This window comes from Scyliorhinus torazame, chromosome 4 (genome assembly GCF_047496885.1).
Source record: "Scyliorhinus torazame isolate Kashiwa2021f chromosome 4, sScyTor2.1, whole genome shotgun sequence".
Lineage (NCBI taxonomy): Eukaryota > Metazoa > Chordata > Chondrichthyes > Carcharhiniformes > Scyliorhinidae > Scyliorhinus > Scyliorhinus torazame.
Window position 1 is genome coordinate 148,915,269 of NC_092710.1, and position 17,537 is coordinate 148,932,805.

Genomic DNA, 17,537 nt, shown 5'->3' on the forward strand with positions numbered 1-17,537 from the left:
GCAATCTTTGTTCATGGATGCATCCTTGGTCAGAGTGGTGGTGCTAGAGGTATATCATGCTTATGTATACAAAGTGTGCTTTTAAAAAACAAAATTAGCGCATGTATGTAAAATTACATTGACACAGCCACACCATAGTGTAAGGAGGTAAGGATTTGACCAAATCTATCCTGTAACTCTTAGACAAAGGGTCATCTGGACTCGAAATGTTAGCTCTTTTCTCTCGCCAGATCTGCTGAGAATTTCCAGCATTTTCTCTTTCGCTATCCTGTAACTCGACTGAATTTAAAGTACCAGCATGCCTAGAGAGGCCAACTTTCATAAAATAGGATTGCTGTAGTTTCAAGCTATTCTTGCTAACCTAAACACAACTACTTGAGTGATCCAGAGATTTGAGCTATGTGAACACCATCACTGTGACAAGTTACAGTGGATTAAAACCTCAATGTGATGGTTGTGATATTTACTCGACAGCCCCCTACAAGCAGCACGTTGGCACAGCAGTTAGCACTGCTGCCTCACAGCACCAGGTACCCGGGTTCAATTCCAGCCTTGGGTGATTGTGTGGAGTTTTCACATTCGCCGAGTCAGCGTAGGTTTAGGTTGCCCATGTGTGGTCTGGTTTCCTCCCACAGTCCAAAGATGTGCAGGTTAGGTGGGGTTAGGGAGATAGGGCAGGGCAGTGGGCCTAGGTAGTGCGCTCTTTCGGAGGGTTGCTGCAGACTCTTTTCTTTAAATTTAGAGTACCAATTATTTTTTTCCAATTAAGGGGCAATTTAATGTGGCCAATCGACCTAACCTGCTCATCTCTGGGTTTTGGGAGCGAAACCCACAAAATTTAGGGAGAACGTGCAAACTTCACATAGACAGTGACCCGGGTCTGGGATCAAACCCAAGTCCTCAGTACCGTAGGCAGCAGTGCTAACCACTGCACTACCATGCTGCCCAGGTTGGTGCAGACTTGATAGGTCAAATGTTCTCCATCTGCACTGTAGGAATTCTATGCACAGGGTAGATGCCCCTTGTGGGAGAGTATTGGACAAGAAGGCATAACGTCAGAGTAAGGTGTTGTAATTTAAGACAGAGATGACAGTGGTTAGCACTGCAGCCTATGCTGCTGAGGACCCGGGTTCGAATCCCGGCCCTGGGTCACTGTCCGTGTGGAGTTTGCACATTCTCCCCGTGTCTGCGTGGTTTCACCCCCAAACCCAAAGATGTGTAGGTTCGGTGGATTGGCCACATTAAATTGCCCCTCAATTGGAAAAAAAATAATTGGGTACTCTAAATTTATTTTTTAAAAAGACAAGAGTTGAGGAGGAATTTCTTCCCTCAGAGGGTTGTGAATCTATGGAATTCTTTACCGCTGAGAGCGGCAGAGGCTGGTCATTAAATTTGTTCAAGGCTGAGATAGTTGTTTAATCAGGAAGGGAATCAAGGGTTATGGATATTGGGCGGGAAAGTAGTTGAGGATTATATCAGGCCAGCCATGATCTCATTGAGTGGCAGAGTAGACTTGATGGGCCGAGTGGCCTACTTCTGCTCCTATGTCTTATGGTCTCTTGAGGCAGCTGCAGTGAATTGGGCAATTTGATTGGTCGCACAGAAAGAACACAATCACTCACTGGTATGAGTGTGCATTTATGTATGCCCTGATGTTTGTTTGTAACTATTATTGATTCTAAATAAGGAAACAGTTACAATTCGTGCCTAGTTCTCTGTTCCACCAAGTACTGACTGAAGTAAAGTATTTACGAGTTTTACAGAGAATAGGGAATGAAAATTAAATGAATGAAAATCGCTTATTGTCACAGTCGGCTTCAAATGAAGTTACTGTGAAAATCCCCTAGTCACCACATTCCAGCGCCTGTTCGGGGAGGCTGGTACGGGAATTGAACCGTGCTGCTGGCCTGCCTTGGTCTGCTTTCAAAGCCAGCAATTAGCATTGTGCTAAACCAGCCCCTGGACAATTTCTATTGGATAACACTGATTTATGGAAACATTGAAAGGACGACCTGAATTCAGCACTTTGTGGTATTAGTGAACAGCACTAAATTTTATGAATATAAAACTGGTGACTGAAAATTTCAAATCCAACATAAATAGCTCTAGAATTCAGAAGTTAGAAAGCAATTCTTTTCTCAAACATTTATTAAAATAGGCAGATTTTCAAAAGATCACAGAAACCACATTAAATTAAAGAAGTGCAATACACTTACCCAGTAAAGTCAGCTGAATACAGCCCATAATCAAAGAGGTATACTCTGCTAACTTGGCACAAAGTGAGGTATCCAAAAGCAATGACAAAACAAAACCTAAAAAAAAGAAGTACTGATCATGGAATGCACAATATCAATTATTGGAAGTTCTGTGCCTGGAACATGACTAGCTTTATAGGTTTTAGCTTTATTTTCCAATGTACCCATTTCCCGAAGAGAAAGGCAAACTATTCTCCATCCACCTCAGAATATTATTCCAACAACATCAGCCAAGGCAATTCTCATATCACACTAAAATGTGATTTCCAATTAGTTTTTCAGACTGCCTACTGTTCAATTCACTCTTTATTGCTATCTGCTGGGAATCCAAATAAGAAGCATGACACAGAAGAAACGAGGTTGTAGGAATGTCTTAATGATTGCCTTACAGGCTCAAGATCCTATCTCAAATGGCAGTCATTGCTAAGATTTAGTAATTCACGAATTTCAGTCAGATTAAATCTACAAGAGGAAAAACATCTTGGAGTAAAACTAAAAGACAATTTCTCCAGTTAAAGACTGAATACTAATGACTCAGTGAAGCAGCAGGTTTGCACATTGTTAATGTTGTATCGCCCTTCATTGTAAATACATTAGTGGAAGCACAAATTAATTAACATCCTATTTGCAGATAATTAAGATTTTTTTACCATGGCTAAAGCAGTCAATAATTTGTCACTATGAATCTACATAAGGAACTCCGAAAATCTCCCCAGCTGTTGTGGTCAATTAGCCTGGAATGAGACCAGACAACAGAGCCTCAGTGTGTCAAGTCTGATGCAACCTGCCTTCACATTGCAGAAGCTTGCTTCACTGGTTTTAAATATCTTCAATGCTTGCAGTTCTTTTGTAAAAAGGCACCGAAAACTGTTGCAAAAGCAACATAAACATTAATTCCAAAATTATTTTCATAAAGCAAAATTATTTTCATAAACCAAGACTTGGATAGGTTAAAAACACAACTTGCTGCGAAGATCATCTTCACAAACAATATCTGGACAGCTGAAAAGTTTCAGTTTAGATTCAGAGGTTCTCCAATATCTCCATTGGTAAAAATGGTTTGTAATTTCAACTATGCAGAACAAAAAGCTCCACGTTCTGGTTCTCATTGTGCATAATCATTCTCCGAGATGCTGCAATTGGCTCCAGTGGTCCTTGAACCAACTGCAGCACTCAAGAATAAAATCCAGTGACCACTGTTGAAAAGTATTATACTCTCTAGAAACCTTCTTCGTGCGGTCAATTAATGTGTGCGTTATTCTAACTATATATGAATAAACGCCATTTGGACACAGCAGTGGAGCAGAATTAGCACTCATGGACTAATATCCTAGCATGAATCAGTGCTTCTAAAACAGCTGGTGAATTAGGGCTTTCAACTCTCTCAGATTACTAGGGGAGTCCCAGAATGAGGTAGAGAACTCCCAGATGTTGCTGAATGCAAGTATTTGAGGAGTGTGAATATGAAGGGATCAAAGGGGTTTAGCAGGTAATGAAATGGTGTTACAGCAGAGAGGGAGCACTAGAAAAATGGACTGTGCACTGGAAAAATGGACTGTGCTGTAAATTCTTTCATTCTACAGAATCTCCTTTATTGAATGCAAGTTCAAGGATTGGTTTAAGAAATGTTGATGTTTATTTTAGGATGTTGCTTGGTTCAGGTTTGTTTACCTATGCTGTTTTGCTGTGTGAAGTACAAGCATGGATCTACTTTGAGATTTTCAGTTCAGAACTGTCATCTTCACAAAAGTCTGTATGGTGGTACAGCGCCAGGGACCCGGGTTCAATTCCAGCCTTGGGTCACTGCCTGTGTGGAGTTTATACATTCTCCTTGTGTCTGCGTGAGTTTTCTCTGGGTGCTCCGGTTTCCCCTCTCAGTCCAAAGATGTGCAGGGTACGTGGATTGGCCCTGCTAAAATTGCCCCTTGTGTCCCAAAAAAAGTTAGATGGGGTTACTGGTTTATGGGGATAGGGTGGGGGAGTAGGCCGAGGTAGGATGCTCTTCCAGAGCGTCGATGTAGATTCAATGGGCCAAAATTAGTCGCATCCTCCTGTCCCTGACCACTGGCTGAGTTCAAGGTAGTTAATCTAAAGGGTGTGACTGCCTCCTGAAACACAGCGTCCAGGTAACTCTCCACCCTCCTTGATGTGTCGCAGCGTCCAAAGCTCAGATTGCAGCTCATCAACTCTGAGCTGAAGGTTCTCAAGCAACTAACACTTGCTACAGATGTGTTCACTAGGGTCCTCTGCATTACTTGCACTTCCCAGCCACACAATCCTAGGTTGAAAAAGCATCCTCTTAGTACACTAGATTTAAACCCCATACTCTTTCCAACACAAAACCCTAATTTCACCTATTAATTGCTTCTGTTTCAGCCAATCCATTGCTGATGCTGTCTTTCATGTCTTCTGCTGTTCCAGGCTGGATTATACCAATGCTCGCTCGTCAGCATCCAAACCTTCACTCTTCATACACTAAGTAACCAAAAACTCTTTTGCCCATAAGTCATATTCAGTCCTGATGATCCATTATCCTTCTGCTCAATGACATATGCTTGTATGTGGTTTCTCAATGCCTTAGAATCACAGAAAAGATGGTCATTCAGCAAGTTATACCATTGAAAGAGATATCCAATTAATCCCATTCCAGTTTTCTTCTACATAGCCCTGCAAATTTTACACCTTCAAATATTTATCCCACTTCTTTGAGAATTAATATTGAATCTGCTTCTACCACCCTTTTAGGCATTGATTACCAGGTCATTATTTTTTTTTTTTAATTTTGAGGGACATTGGGAGGGACAGTGGGGGGGGGGGGGGCGGTGAGGGACAGTGGGGGGGGGGGGACAGTGAGAGACAGTGGGGGGGGACGGTGAGGGACAGTGGGGGCGATGAGGGGGGACTGTGAGGGGGAGACATTGAGGGCCGGTGGGGGGAGGGGAGGGGCGGTGAGGGACAGTGGGTGGTGTCGGGGGCAATGAAGGCCGAATGGGGGTGGTGTTGGGGACAGTGGGGGGGGGGGGGGGCGGTGAGGGACAGTGGGGGGGACGGTGAGAGACAGTGGGGGGGGGGAAGGTGAGAGACAGTGAGGGGGCAGTGAGGGACAGTGGGGGCGATGAGGGGGGACTGTGAGAAGGAGACATTGAGGGCCGGTGGGGGGGCGGTGAGGGACAGTTGGTGGTGTCGGGGACGATGAAGGCCGATGGGGGGTAGTGTTGGGGACAGTGGGGGGGGCGGTGAGGGGGAGCGGAGAGGGACAGTGGGGGACGATGAGGGGGGACGGTGAGGGACAGTGGGGGGGCGGTGAGGGACAGTGGGGGGCGGTGAGGGGGGACGGTGGGGGCTGGTGTTGGGGACAGTGGGGGGACTGTGAGGGCCAAGCCGGGCCAGCGACACCCACATCCCGTAAATTAATAAAACAAAACACCTGAAAATAATTCCCATTGGGTTTCTCGCTCGGCCTCTTCCGAGGGAACTCAGAGTCAGCCATGGTTTTGTGAAACTGTAGACTGGGTGCATAGAAACGAGAGCAAAAGGAGACCATTCGGCCCATCCTCGCTGTGCTGGCTCTTTGCCTGGGCGCGGGGGACGCCGGGCCGGGATTGCTGGCAAGGTGCGGGGGCCGCCGGGATTGCTGGCAAGGCCGATTACCAGGTCATTATATTGGTGGATTGGCCATGATAAATTGCCCTTAGTGTCCAAAATTGCCCTTAGTGTTGGGTGGGGTTACTGGGTTATGGGGATAGGGTGGCGGTGTTGACCTTGGGTAGGGTGCTCTTTCCAAGTGCCAGTGCAGACTCGATGGGCCGAATGGCCTCCTTCTGCACTGTAAATTCTATCTATGATTATAACTTGCTGAGCAAACCTTTGCTCCTTTATGACACCTGTGTTTGTTTCACCAAGTCTCTTAAATTTTCACCCTCGAGTGGAAACAGTTTTCCCTTATTTACTCTTTCAGAGCACTTCATGATCTTCTCTGTCCCAAGACAAACAGCCCTAATTTCTCTAATCTTTTGTGTAGCACAAGTATTTAATCCCTGGTACCACTGTGGTAAATCTCTGCTGCACCCTCCCTAAAGGCCTTCGCATCCTAATTCAGCCACAACGTTTAAATTATCATCCAAATGCTCAGATCTCTTCATGGTCTCATCTTTCCATCTCTGCAACATTATCCAGCCATAACCCTCAGAACACTCCAACTCTTGGCTCCCTGTGCATTCCTCAGCCCTTACCCCAGCACCATCAGAGGTCTAGGCTGCATACTCTAGACTGATTTCCCCAAACCTTGCTGCCTAGATGCCTTCCTCTTCTCTGTTAAGATCAGTCTTCAAACACAGCTCGATGACTAAGTCATTTATCGTTTCTCTCTTTCCCCCCCTCCCCCCCCCCCCCCCCCCCCGCCTCAATTGATTTGTCTGCTTACATCTCTGAAGCACCTTGGGATTTTTTCTACATATAGGTGATGAATGCAACTTATTTACTGACTATCTTCTGTAGACCTCTCCCAAAATACACCACTCCTTCCGACATTAAATTCTACACCCTACAATCTGCTATCGTATATTGTCTTGAAGTTACCCATAGCTCCCATTTTTGAGTCATCTTTAAACTTTTATATGCTGCAAATGCCCAAATCTACATTTGTATAGACATAGCAATTCCAGAACATTTGGCACCACTTCGACGAAATGTATTTTTCAGCAATTTACATATCAACTTCACAGTTTTCCAATCAATGATATTGGGAAGTTGTACTCACCAAAATCTATTTGATTCTGATGAAAAAAAATAGTCATTACAAACACTGGGTGAGCGGAGGAGCACAGGAAATTGCAAAGGGGATGTAATAAATCCACGGAGGCAAAAGTCTCTTCACCAAAATCCCTTTTATTAACAAAACCAACAGCAGTACGACCATGTGCATTCAGCTTGCTGTGTACTCTGGGAATGCAGAGGATCTGACACTCCCTGTTATATACAAAGAAGAGGTTCCCTGATTGGCACACTAATCAGGAAACTCTTATTCCAATTGGCCAATCTCAAAGACCCAGTCTAAGTCATTACAGGGGAAATGAAGCAAAATGGGGTAGTTTAAAAGAGAACTGAACCCTCCCATTGATCTTGAAATATATGGTTAAAAATAGACCAGGAAACATGAAACAACGGGCACAATTTAATGGAAAAAAAATGTGGTCGCGAGCAGGAACTGCCATGAGCTTCCCGATGCTTAGCCTGGCAAGCCATGATAAATTGGTCCATTTAACGGGCTTCCCGTCACAAATGATGGTCCCGGCGGCTGATGCGCCTGGACCGCACTCGCAAGCCCCTACTAACAAGGGAGAGCAGCACTTAAACCACTCCTGCTCAGCCAATCCTACTCAGCTCGCAGCCATGCCACCGAGATGACCAGCCCCACGAGTCGGTGATGCAGACCTGGGCAGATTACTGGAAGCGAGAGGCGCCAGACAGGATGTCCTGTAACCCCTAGGGTCAGCCACAGAGCAGCCAGTGCCGCCTGGGAGGAAATGGTAATGGCAATCAGCTCGGAGAGCGTGGCCAGGAGTATTCTTTTCCCCTTCTGCCCCCCCAGACTCTCCATTTCTCCCCCCCACCATGCGCCCATCTCCGAAGTCCCTTCCCCCAACCCTCGAGCACCCCCCCCCTCCCCCCACACGATGAACCACACGTGCGACTAACGATGCTCCCTCTGTGTCCCCACAAGGGAAGTTGGCCCACAACCGACGGGGAAAGGCCCAGTCGAGCGCTGGGGTGCTGGACATCAGAGTCCTCACCCACTATGAGGAACGGGCCTTGGGAGGTCACGGGCTGGCCATGGACACAGCAGTGACCACCATAGAGGTCGTCGCACGGCAGAGGTGAGGATCCACTGGCCCCCACCCAGATGACAAGTGAAATGTGAATTGTTAAAACCAGACACACATCCGTCCCACTGACCATGTGTCCATTATCCCGCAGGACTTGACGACGCCTGCCCATCCGGCGTGCCCCCTCGCCCACCTCAAAGTGAACATCTCAGAGGATGCCACCATTATCGCAGCAAGCTTTCATCCCCACCATCTACTAGCACAGAGAGACACACCTCGGTGGGTGAAAGTAGTGGTCAGGCTTCTGGGGCACACTCTGGTGAGTACTACACAGTTGCTGATGCACATCAGGTGGAGATAGGAACGCCCAGGTGAGACAACAGTCGGAGGTCAGCTGGATCCCAGGACCCAGCTGGGTCCCAGTCAGATGGAGAGTCTCAGGAACAGGTTTACTTGGAGCTGAAGCAGATGACAGGGTGCGGCCATGTGATTCAGAGGAGGATGTCAGTGACACTCCAGCAGGTCCACAGCCAACTGGAGGAGTCCCAGAGGTTACGGGCACAGGGGATGACACCGGCAATGCGTGGCACTGAGGCCAACACTACGAGGGTGGCGACCACAATGGAGAGCATGGTGCACAACGTCGGCAGCATGTGTGGAGGTGTGGCTCAGTCGATTACAGACATGGCCGAGCACCTCGACAACATGTTCCAGTCCTTGGGGGACATCTTGTACCAGGTGCACCTTGATGAGGCACTGTAGAACATGTGCCAGTCCCAGATGGGCATAGCCAAGGTGCTGCAGAGCATGTTCCAGTTGCTGGGGGAACGTGTCCCAGCAATAGGTGGACATTGCCAGGGTGCTCCCAGTCACTGAGAAGCATCACAGAGGGGGTTGATACAATGCTACAGACATCGGGTAGGTGCGAGAGCCGTCTGAGCTAGATGACAGAAAGCCAGGGCTCGATCCAGCTTCTTCTCCATCCAGAGGTGAACGCAAGGGCCCCATGGGCACCGACCAAGAGGAGGGGGTGCTGGTTACCACCAGCTCAGTTCCACACCTGACAACGGCACATCTCGGAGTCAGCACCTAGACCAGGGCGGCATGGCGAAGCATGTCCACCGGCAAGTACACTGGGGCCCTCAGGCCCCAGAGGACACCTGCCAAGGGCAGTGAAGACCACGGGACGCGGTAAGCTACAGGTTCCCTCCATCTCCGAGGTGCATTCTGGGGACACACCTAGATGCAGTGGAAGAGCATGGAAAGCATCGAGGATCACTGAGGGGGCGCGGGTGGCACCATCGGGAGAGTGGGGCAGTTGGGGGACACTTTCATTGGCAGGGGTCAGACTGTAGCATTGAATGAGGAGCATCAGCACTCAGCAGGTTTATCAGGCCCCTGCCCTCGACCATGACCATCCCATCACCCTGGAGTGATGTTACACAGACCCTGGGAGGGTGGCAATTTTTTGGGGGGCAGGGGGGAATAATGGACAGCCACGTCCTGTGAAGCGGGCGAGGACCTCTGGGCTTGCCTGACCCTTGCCGCTCCCACCTGTACTCCATCCTCCATCTGGTCCTGCAGGTCCTCCTGGACCCGTCCGTCAGCCCCTCCTGGTCCAGCATCTCCTCATGAAGAGGTGGCTGCACATTCCTTCACCTCCACCACGTCGCCCCGCTGCTGTGCCAGGTTGTGGAGGACACAGCAGTCACCACAAAAGAAGTTGACCCTCTTTTCTTTTGGGGGGGGGGGGGCACACAAGCTCGATGTTCAGAGAGTAGAACTCCTTCCTGTTGATGTAGGGCACTCCTGGTGCACGCAAGGCAACATGCATGCCATCTATTAGCCCCTCAAGCACTGGAATGATCCTAGGTCGTAAAAGTTCACGGTTTTGGTGACCTTCACGGTCACCGGGAGCAGGTATCCTCCTGCTCCTCCATGTGGTGCAAAGTTCATGAGGACATGGCCCTCTGGGTCCCTACGTGGCTGGATGGGCGACCGGGTCCTTGGTGAGGGGCTTCCTCAGCACATGGGCTGCCACCGAGAGTCTCTGTCGATGCTGCTGCCGCCGCCTTCTGGCATCTGGCTGCCTTGCCTGCCAGAGGCACCAGTAGGGCACAATCCACGGGGTCCAAGACATCGCCCACCCCGTGCAACATTTTTAGGGAATTGGTGAGGGTGAGACAGACAACCAGCGGTGTCTTCCACCTCAGGATCCTCCTGTCCCTTTCCCCCCCGCATCGGACACGCCCTGCCCATGCACTCCTGGCTGCAGCGGTGGCTCCTTCTCTCCGGACCCCACACATTGTACCCCAGACACCTGCACGGGCACTAGTTCCCTCCCCGGTTCATACACCCACCCTCTGGTCATCAATATGTCCCTGGTGCTGGGACCCAGCCCCCGAGTGTTTGGATGTTGGCCGCGGTGTTCAGGCATAGTGTTCAGGCATCACTGTCTGATTGGGATGTGAGGCAACAATTCGCACATGCCACATGGCATGCCTACCCACGGGGATCCACTTGGGATGGGTTAGTGTTCACTTAACTACTACGTGGGATGGGTTTGTGTTCACTTAATTACTACGTGCCAGTTCCCAATTAGCTTTAGCCTTCAGCCGTGCAGCCAGAGGGAATTATGGGTGGTCGGCGGGGCAGGCCGGTAGGGGCTGGCCTTGGAACGGAACCACACGGTCCAAGGTTTGGCACGGTGAGAAGAAGTTAGGTGTCTCAGCGCCTGCGGGTCTCTCCCGCAATTTAACGGCCTTGTCGCACTCTCGCTCAAGGGCAACACAGTCATTAAATCGTGCCGAATGCCTCAAGAAAAAGAACAAATACAGAGGAAATTAGGGAGAAAGATCTGCATTTCAGTTATTTCCATTAGACTATAAAAACCACTGGTGTTTCGGAAAAAAACAGAAAACGTTAACGCTGCTCATAACATCCCATTGATCAAAAAGAATAACATGATTTACTTACCATAACCCAACCACAGACTTCATTTTAAACATTACTGGAGAATGTATATGTTGCTTCCCTGAATCAATATTTGTATGTGTGCTGACTAGTAAATTCTAACAGATATCGTCACAATACAATTTTTTCCTTTCCCCCTCTACTTAATTTTGCTTTACTGTTCATCGGAGTGGGATGGGTGGAGGGGGTTGATATGCAATTCTGGTACGGAATTAATATTTTATGAGTTATAAAACACATATTCGCTACACCTTTTGACACTGCAACAAAATCCAGTCCAGTCATGATAACATTTTCCTCTCGCCAATCGCTTTAACTTAATAGAAGTACACTCCAGCTTTTCAGGAAATTACCAACTCTTGCCCATTTTGCTCTATTTTATAAATTAATCCAAACTAGATCAGTTAGGGCTAAATCCAATTCCTTCAAATGGTGTACTTTGCGATTGAAGTGTCCCTGGTTTGGACAGGGATACAATGTCAGCAAGATTTTACTGATTAAAAAGCAGGGCAAGTTTTAAAAGCATTCCTGCGTTTCTATGACGGGTGTGGGGTGGTGTTGTTAGAAGGCACCATCCACTGTAGCCAAAGCCACAAAGGCCAGCAAGCCCCAGCTTCATCACATTAGCTGGTTTACAGAGAGCCAGCAGATGTGATGCTACAAATAGCCTCAGAGCCTCTAGGCTAGGGAAGAATAAAAATTTAACCCAAACTACCACACCTCATTGTTGTCTGGTGATCTTTGCTGGAAAGTTCAAAGAAAGAGATGTAGGTGACAATGCCTCCACAACCAAATAGCCTAAACCACTCTGAAGAATGGTCATCCACTTGAAACAATAACTCTTGCCACTGATGCTATCAGACCTGCGGAACACTTTTTCATTAAATAGAAAACCCTGCACCACTTGCCTCAAGGATCAACAACGAGTCATTAGGGAGCTGCTATTATCAGCGGAACACTATCCCAGTAGTTAGGACTTTCAAAAGGGAAAAATTGGAAAAAGTTACAACTCGTTATTTTAATTTGAATTGTAGATGATTCTAATGTTGGGACTAGTTTGACATGTCCTAACAGATGACCCGATTTGAGACAATAATTCATCCATACACCTGTGACTTGGTTTCATACATCTCAATACAGCAGAAGGTACGGTCATGTGAGAGTACCTTTAAGAAATGGGTGTTTAGGAAATGTACCTTTAAGAAATGGGTGTTTATCAGTGATGTCAGAGTGTGGGTGGAGCTGGGCTGTCTTTCAGCTTTTTACTTTTGTTTTAGGCTCGTTTTGTTTGCTGCAGGGTGTGTTTTAGTTTTGTTTTCGGAGCTGGATAGCTGCAGTCACAGCCAGAAGGTGTTTGAGTCTCTTTCTCTGTAATCTTAAAAACTGTAAATCGATCCTTTGGTGATTTAAAATGAATAACTGCTCTCAGTCATGCCTTTAACCTGATGTGCTTCTGGTAAAAGTTTTTTGTTTAAGTTTTATGAATGTTAAAAGGACAGCTGCAGGGTTACTTTGTGTTGTATTCTTTGGGGGTTGTATTTGAATTAATGGTTGCTAAGATGTTCACTGTATGTTTTAAAAAGGTTAACTTGAGTTCATAGAATTAAACATTGTTTTGCTTTAAAAAATACTTTTACATTTCTGCTGTACCACTCATGTAGAGTGGGCAGTGTGCTCCCCATACCACAATCTAGTAAAAGTTGTGAGTCAATGAACTCCATGATACTCTTTGGGGTTCTCTAAACCCCGGCCCATAGCAAATTGGGGGTTCGAGGGGGATAAAAGTCTATCTATTGGATTGGCTTAGTGAACTTAAAGACAGTGAGGGGTGAGCATATTGTGGTTGCTTTTCAGGTGTGGTATTCTAGTTTAAGTAGGGAGTGTGTAGTGGACAATGGCTCTTTCAGAGGCTCTGAAGTTTTTGGGGGTGGAGACGGTCACACGCAGTACCTTACAGACAGAGACTAAAAACAGACTTTTAGATTTGGCAAAAACATTGCAGTTAACATTACCTGACAAAATGAGAAAAGATCAGGGGTGGAGATTCTCTGAGCCCCGCGCCGGAGAATCGCTGTAACCGCGCCACGACGTCCCGCGCCGGTGCACGATTCTCCGAGGTACGGAGAATCGGCACCATTTGCGCCAGCGCCGATTCTCCGGGCTCGATGAGCCGAGTGGCCGCGCCGATACGACAAAGTCCCGCCGCCGCCGTTCACTGGTCGTTGCCGGCAGGAACTCTGCGCGGACAGTCGGGGCCAACCGATCGGCAGGCCGGCCTCTCCACCCCTGAGCCTACTTTCTGGCACGCCTGGCCCCTGAACACCAACGTCACCTTTCTGGTGCGCTAAAGAAGTCCCCCGCGTATGCGCATGTGAACCGCTCCAGCACCGTGCTGGCACTCTGTGGGGGCCGGAATCTGTCGTACCCGGGCACTGTGCGCGAACACTTGGGCTCCATATTGGAGAATCGCCCCCGAGGTACTTACTGCAGTAGTTGAGCATTGAAAATTGCCTGAGATACAGTCTGACTCATTAGAAATGGCAAACATCCAGTTGCAGATTAAGCAACTTGAACATGAAAAAGAATTAAAGCAGCTTGAATAAGCAATGACACAAAGAAAGAGAAAGGGAGATAGAGATCGGGGAAAAAGAAAAGGAGAGAAAAGAAAGAAACAAGGAAAGAGAGAGGAAAGGGAAAAAGAGAGTTTGAACTTCAGAAAATGGCTATGTTGCATAACAGTCAGTTACAATTGGCAGACGTAAAGGGAAACATACATTTGGAGGAAAGTGATGAGGACAGTGAGAAAGAGCGTCATAGTCGAAGGCTTGGTGGGGATCGATTTAAATATGTTCAAGCATTGCCAAGGTTTGATGAAGAGGTGGTGGAAGCCTTTTTCATTTCATTTGAGAAGGTAGCTAAACAAATTAAATGGCCACAGGACATGTGGGTATTACTGATTCAAATAAAGCTGGTAGGTAGGGCTAGTGAAGTATTTGCATCACTACCGGAGGAGATATCTGGAACGTATGAGGAGGTGAAAAAATCCATCTTGCGTGCATATGAACTAGTGCCTGAAGCTTACAGACAAAGGTTTAGAAATTTAAGGAAAGAATTTGGTCAAACATACATGGAGTTTGAAAGGATCAAAAAGAGTAATTTGGATAGGTGGATAAGGGCTTTGAAAATAGACCAAACGTATGAAGCTCTCAGAGAAATTATACTTTGAGGAGTTTAAAAATTCAATTCCTGATGTAGTGAGAACTCATGTGGAAGGGCAGAGGGTTAAAACTGCGAGATTAGCAGCAGAAATGGCAGATGATTATGAATTAGTTCATAAAACACAGTGTGGTTTCAGACATCAGTTTTAGCCTGTGAGGGATAGAAACTGGGGACATGAGAAATACTCAAGTGGTAAAGGTAAAGGTGGTCTGATGGGAGATAATGAGAGTGTACCTCAGATTTTTTTTTTTTTTTTTTTAAATCCAGGAGGGTGGAAGAGACATTAAAAATTTCAAATGTTTTCACTGTAATAAACTAGGCCATGTAAAGTCACAGTGTTGGTATTTGAAGAAAAGCACTGGGAAGGCTGAAAACAGGATAAGACAGTGGCGTTTGTTAAAGTGGTAAAGGAAAGACCAAGAGAAGTGAAGGAGGTGCAAAAGATTGTACAGCCTGATCAAGAGATGATTGATAAGAAGGTGCCAGATATCTTTAAAGAATATACTTGTGTGGGTAAAGTTTACTCATGTGCATCAGGAGGAGCAGGTAAAGTAGTCACAATTTTAAGAGATACGGGAGCTAGTCAATCTTTAATGGTAAGAGGTGAGGAGTTATTTAGTTTGGGAAGAATATTGCCAGAAAAGGTGGTAATATGTGAAATTCAGGGTGAGAGGAGCAGTGTTCCATTATATAAGGTGAGGTTGGAAAGTCCAGTGAAGAGTGGTGAAGTGGTAGTAGGAGTAATGGAGAAACTATCTTGTCCAGGAATACAATTTATCTTGGGTCATGATATAGCTGGATCGCAGGTGGGAGTAATGCCGACTGTGGTCAATAAACCAGTGGAAAATCAGTCAACTGAAGTGTTGAAGGACGAATATCCTGGGATTTTTCCGGATTGTGTAGTAACAAGATCGCAAAGTCACAGGGTAAGACAAGAGGAGAAATCAAAGAGTGAAGATGAAGTTGAAGTGCAATTATCAAACAATTTTTGATCAGATGGTTGAAAAAGAACAAGAACAGGTGGAGGATGAGGCGGATATTTTTAGTTCAGGAAAATTGGTGGAGTTACAACAAAAAGATATAGAAATAAAATGGATGTATCAGAAAGCATACACGGAAGAGGAATGTGCGTGTATACCAGAGTGCTATTACCGTAAAAGTAATGTCTTGATGAGAAAATGGAGACCCTTACATATGCAGGTGGATGAAAAGTGGGCAGAAGTTCATCAAGTAGTATTGCTGGTAGGGTACAAAAAGGTGTTGCGAGTTGCAAATGAGGTACCAGTGGGAGGTCATTTGGGGATAAGGAAAACTCAAGCTAAAATCCAGAAACATTTTTATTGACCTGGACTACATAAAGATGTAGTTAAATTTTGTCAATCATGTCACACATGTCAAGTGATAGGGAAACCTCAAGCAGTGATAAAACCAGCACCCTTAATACCCATTCCAGCATTTGAGGAACCTTTTACAAGGGTCCTAATTGATTGCGTTGGACCGCTTCCTAAATCAAAAAGTGGGAATCAATATCTTTTGACTATAATGGATATGTCTACTAGGTTTCCAGAGGCCATTCCAGTACGTAATATTACAGCTAAAAAGATTGTGGAGGAGTTACTTAAATTCTTTACTCGATATGGACTACCAACGGAAACACAATCGGATCAAGATTCAAATTTTACCTCAAGGTTCAAAGAAGTTATGGATAGCTTAGGAATAAAACAATTTAAATGAACTGCGTACCATCTCTCTGTCCGTAAACCGGTGAATTCTCACCACCATGGCCCTTGGCGGCTCAGTTGCCTTGGGCTTCCTCGCCAGCACCCGTTGCGCCCCGTCCAGCTTCAGCGCCCTCGAAGGGGCCTCCGCACCCATCATCGCCCCGATCATCGTGCCCGCATATGCCGCGGCATCGGCCCCCTCCACTCCTTCTAGGAGACCCAGGATCCTCAGATTATTTCTCATCGACCTGTTCTCCAGGTCTTCGTGTCTTCCCGCCCACTTCTTGTGTAGCGCCTCGTGCCGCTCCACTCTCACCACCAGGCCCAAGAGCTCGTACTCATTCTCACTCACTCTTTTCTGGACCTCCTGGATCTTCACCTCGTGGGCCTTCTGGGTTATCCCTAGTCCTTCGATTACTGCCAGCATAGGCGCCAGCATCTCCTTACCAGCTCCTCGATGCAGCGCTTGATGAATTCCTGCATCTCCTCTTTGTGCCCGGCCGGCGCCATTTTGTTTTTTTTCCCCTCGCTTCTCCCGCTGCTACAATGCCGCTTTTCTGGCCGTTGCACTTCGGGTCCGGTCCATAAAAGTCGGTAGGGGACCTCTCTCACCTCTTCCCCACGGGTTGTCTGTAAAAAAAATTGCGTTGGGGCTCCTCTAGCGAGCCCGAAAGTCCGTAATCGCGGGAGCTGCCGAATCGTGCGGCTTAGCTCTGCATAGCCGCAACCGGAAGTCCATTAAAGACAATGTTGAGGGCTTACTGTCACGATTATCCAGAGGATTGGGATAAAGGAATTCCATTCGTACGGTTTGCAATTAGGGATGCGCCTGATGAGTCAACCAAATTCAGTCCTATTGAACTAATTTTTGGTCATGAGGTAAGAGGACCACTTAAATAGATTAAGGAAAAATTGGTGAGTGAGAAATCGGAAATTACATTATTGGATTATGTGTCAAATTTGAGGGAACGATTAAATAGAGCAGGTGAATTGGCTAGACAACATTTAAAAGTTGCACAAAATGTGATGAAACGGGTAGCGGACAAGAAATTCAAAGTTCGTAGTTTTGCCAGTGGAGATAAAGTTTTAGTGTTGTTACCAGTGGTAGGTGAACCTTTAAAAGCAAGGTTTTGTGGACCTTATCAGATTGAAAGGAAATTAAGTGAGGTGAATTATGTGGTTAAAAACACCAGATAGAAGGAAAACTCACCGAGTGTGTCATGTGAATATGCTTTCAAGGTACTGTGAAAGGGAAGGAGAGAAAAAGGAGGTTTTAATGATCCTAACTCAGTGACAAACCAAATCCAGATGACTGCGAATTTGACATACCTGAAATTAAATTGGAATAAGAGGATGTTCTTAAAAATTGGGATAAATTGTTGAGTTACCTTCCAGAGGAAAAACAAACTGACCTGAAAAAGAGTTATTGATATCACATGGGCAAGTTTGTAGAGATAAATTGGGAAGTACTAAAATGGCTATACATGATGTAGATGTGGGGAATGTTGTTCCAATCAAACAACATCCATACAGACGTAACCCTT

General features: G+C 46.5%; 1 protein-coding gene across 4 annotated transcripts in view; it reads right to left on the reverse strand.

Annotated features, from left to right (window-relative positions):
* Window positions 1–17,537, reverse strand: part of mboat2a (membrane bound O-acyltransferase domain containing 2a) — a 247,239-nt gene that overhangs the window by 109,482 nt on the left and 120,220 nt on the right. For all 4 annotated transcript variants that reach the window (XM_072498734.1, XM_072498732.1, XM_072498733.1 and 1 more), the window contains one exon: window positions 2,217–2,312. In XM_072498734.1, coding sequence (XP_072354835.1) covers window positions 2,217–2,312 — 96 coding nt within the window. The remainder of the gene's footprint in view (window positions 1–2,216; window positions 2,313–17,537) is intronic.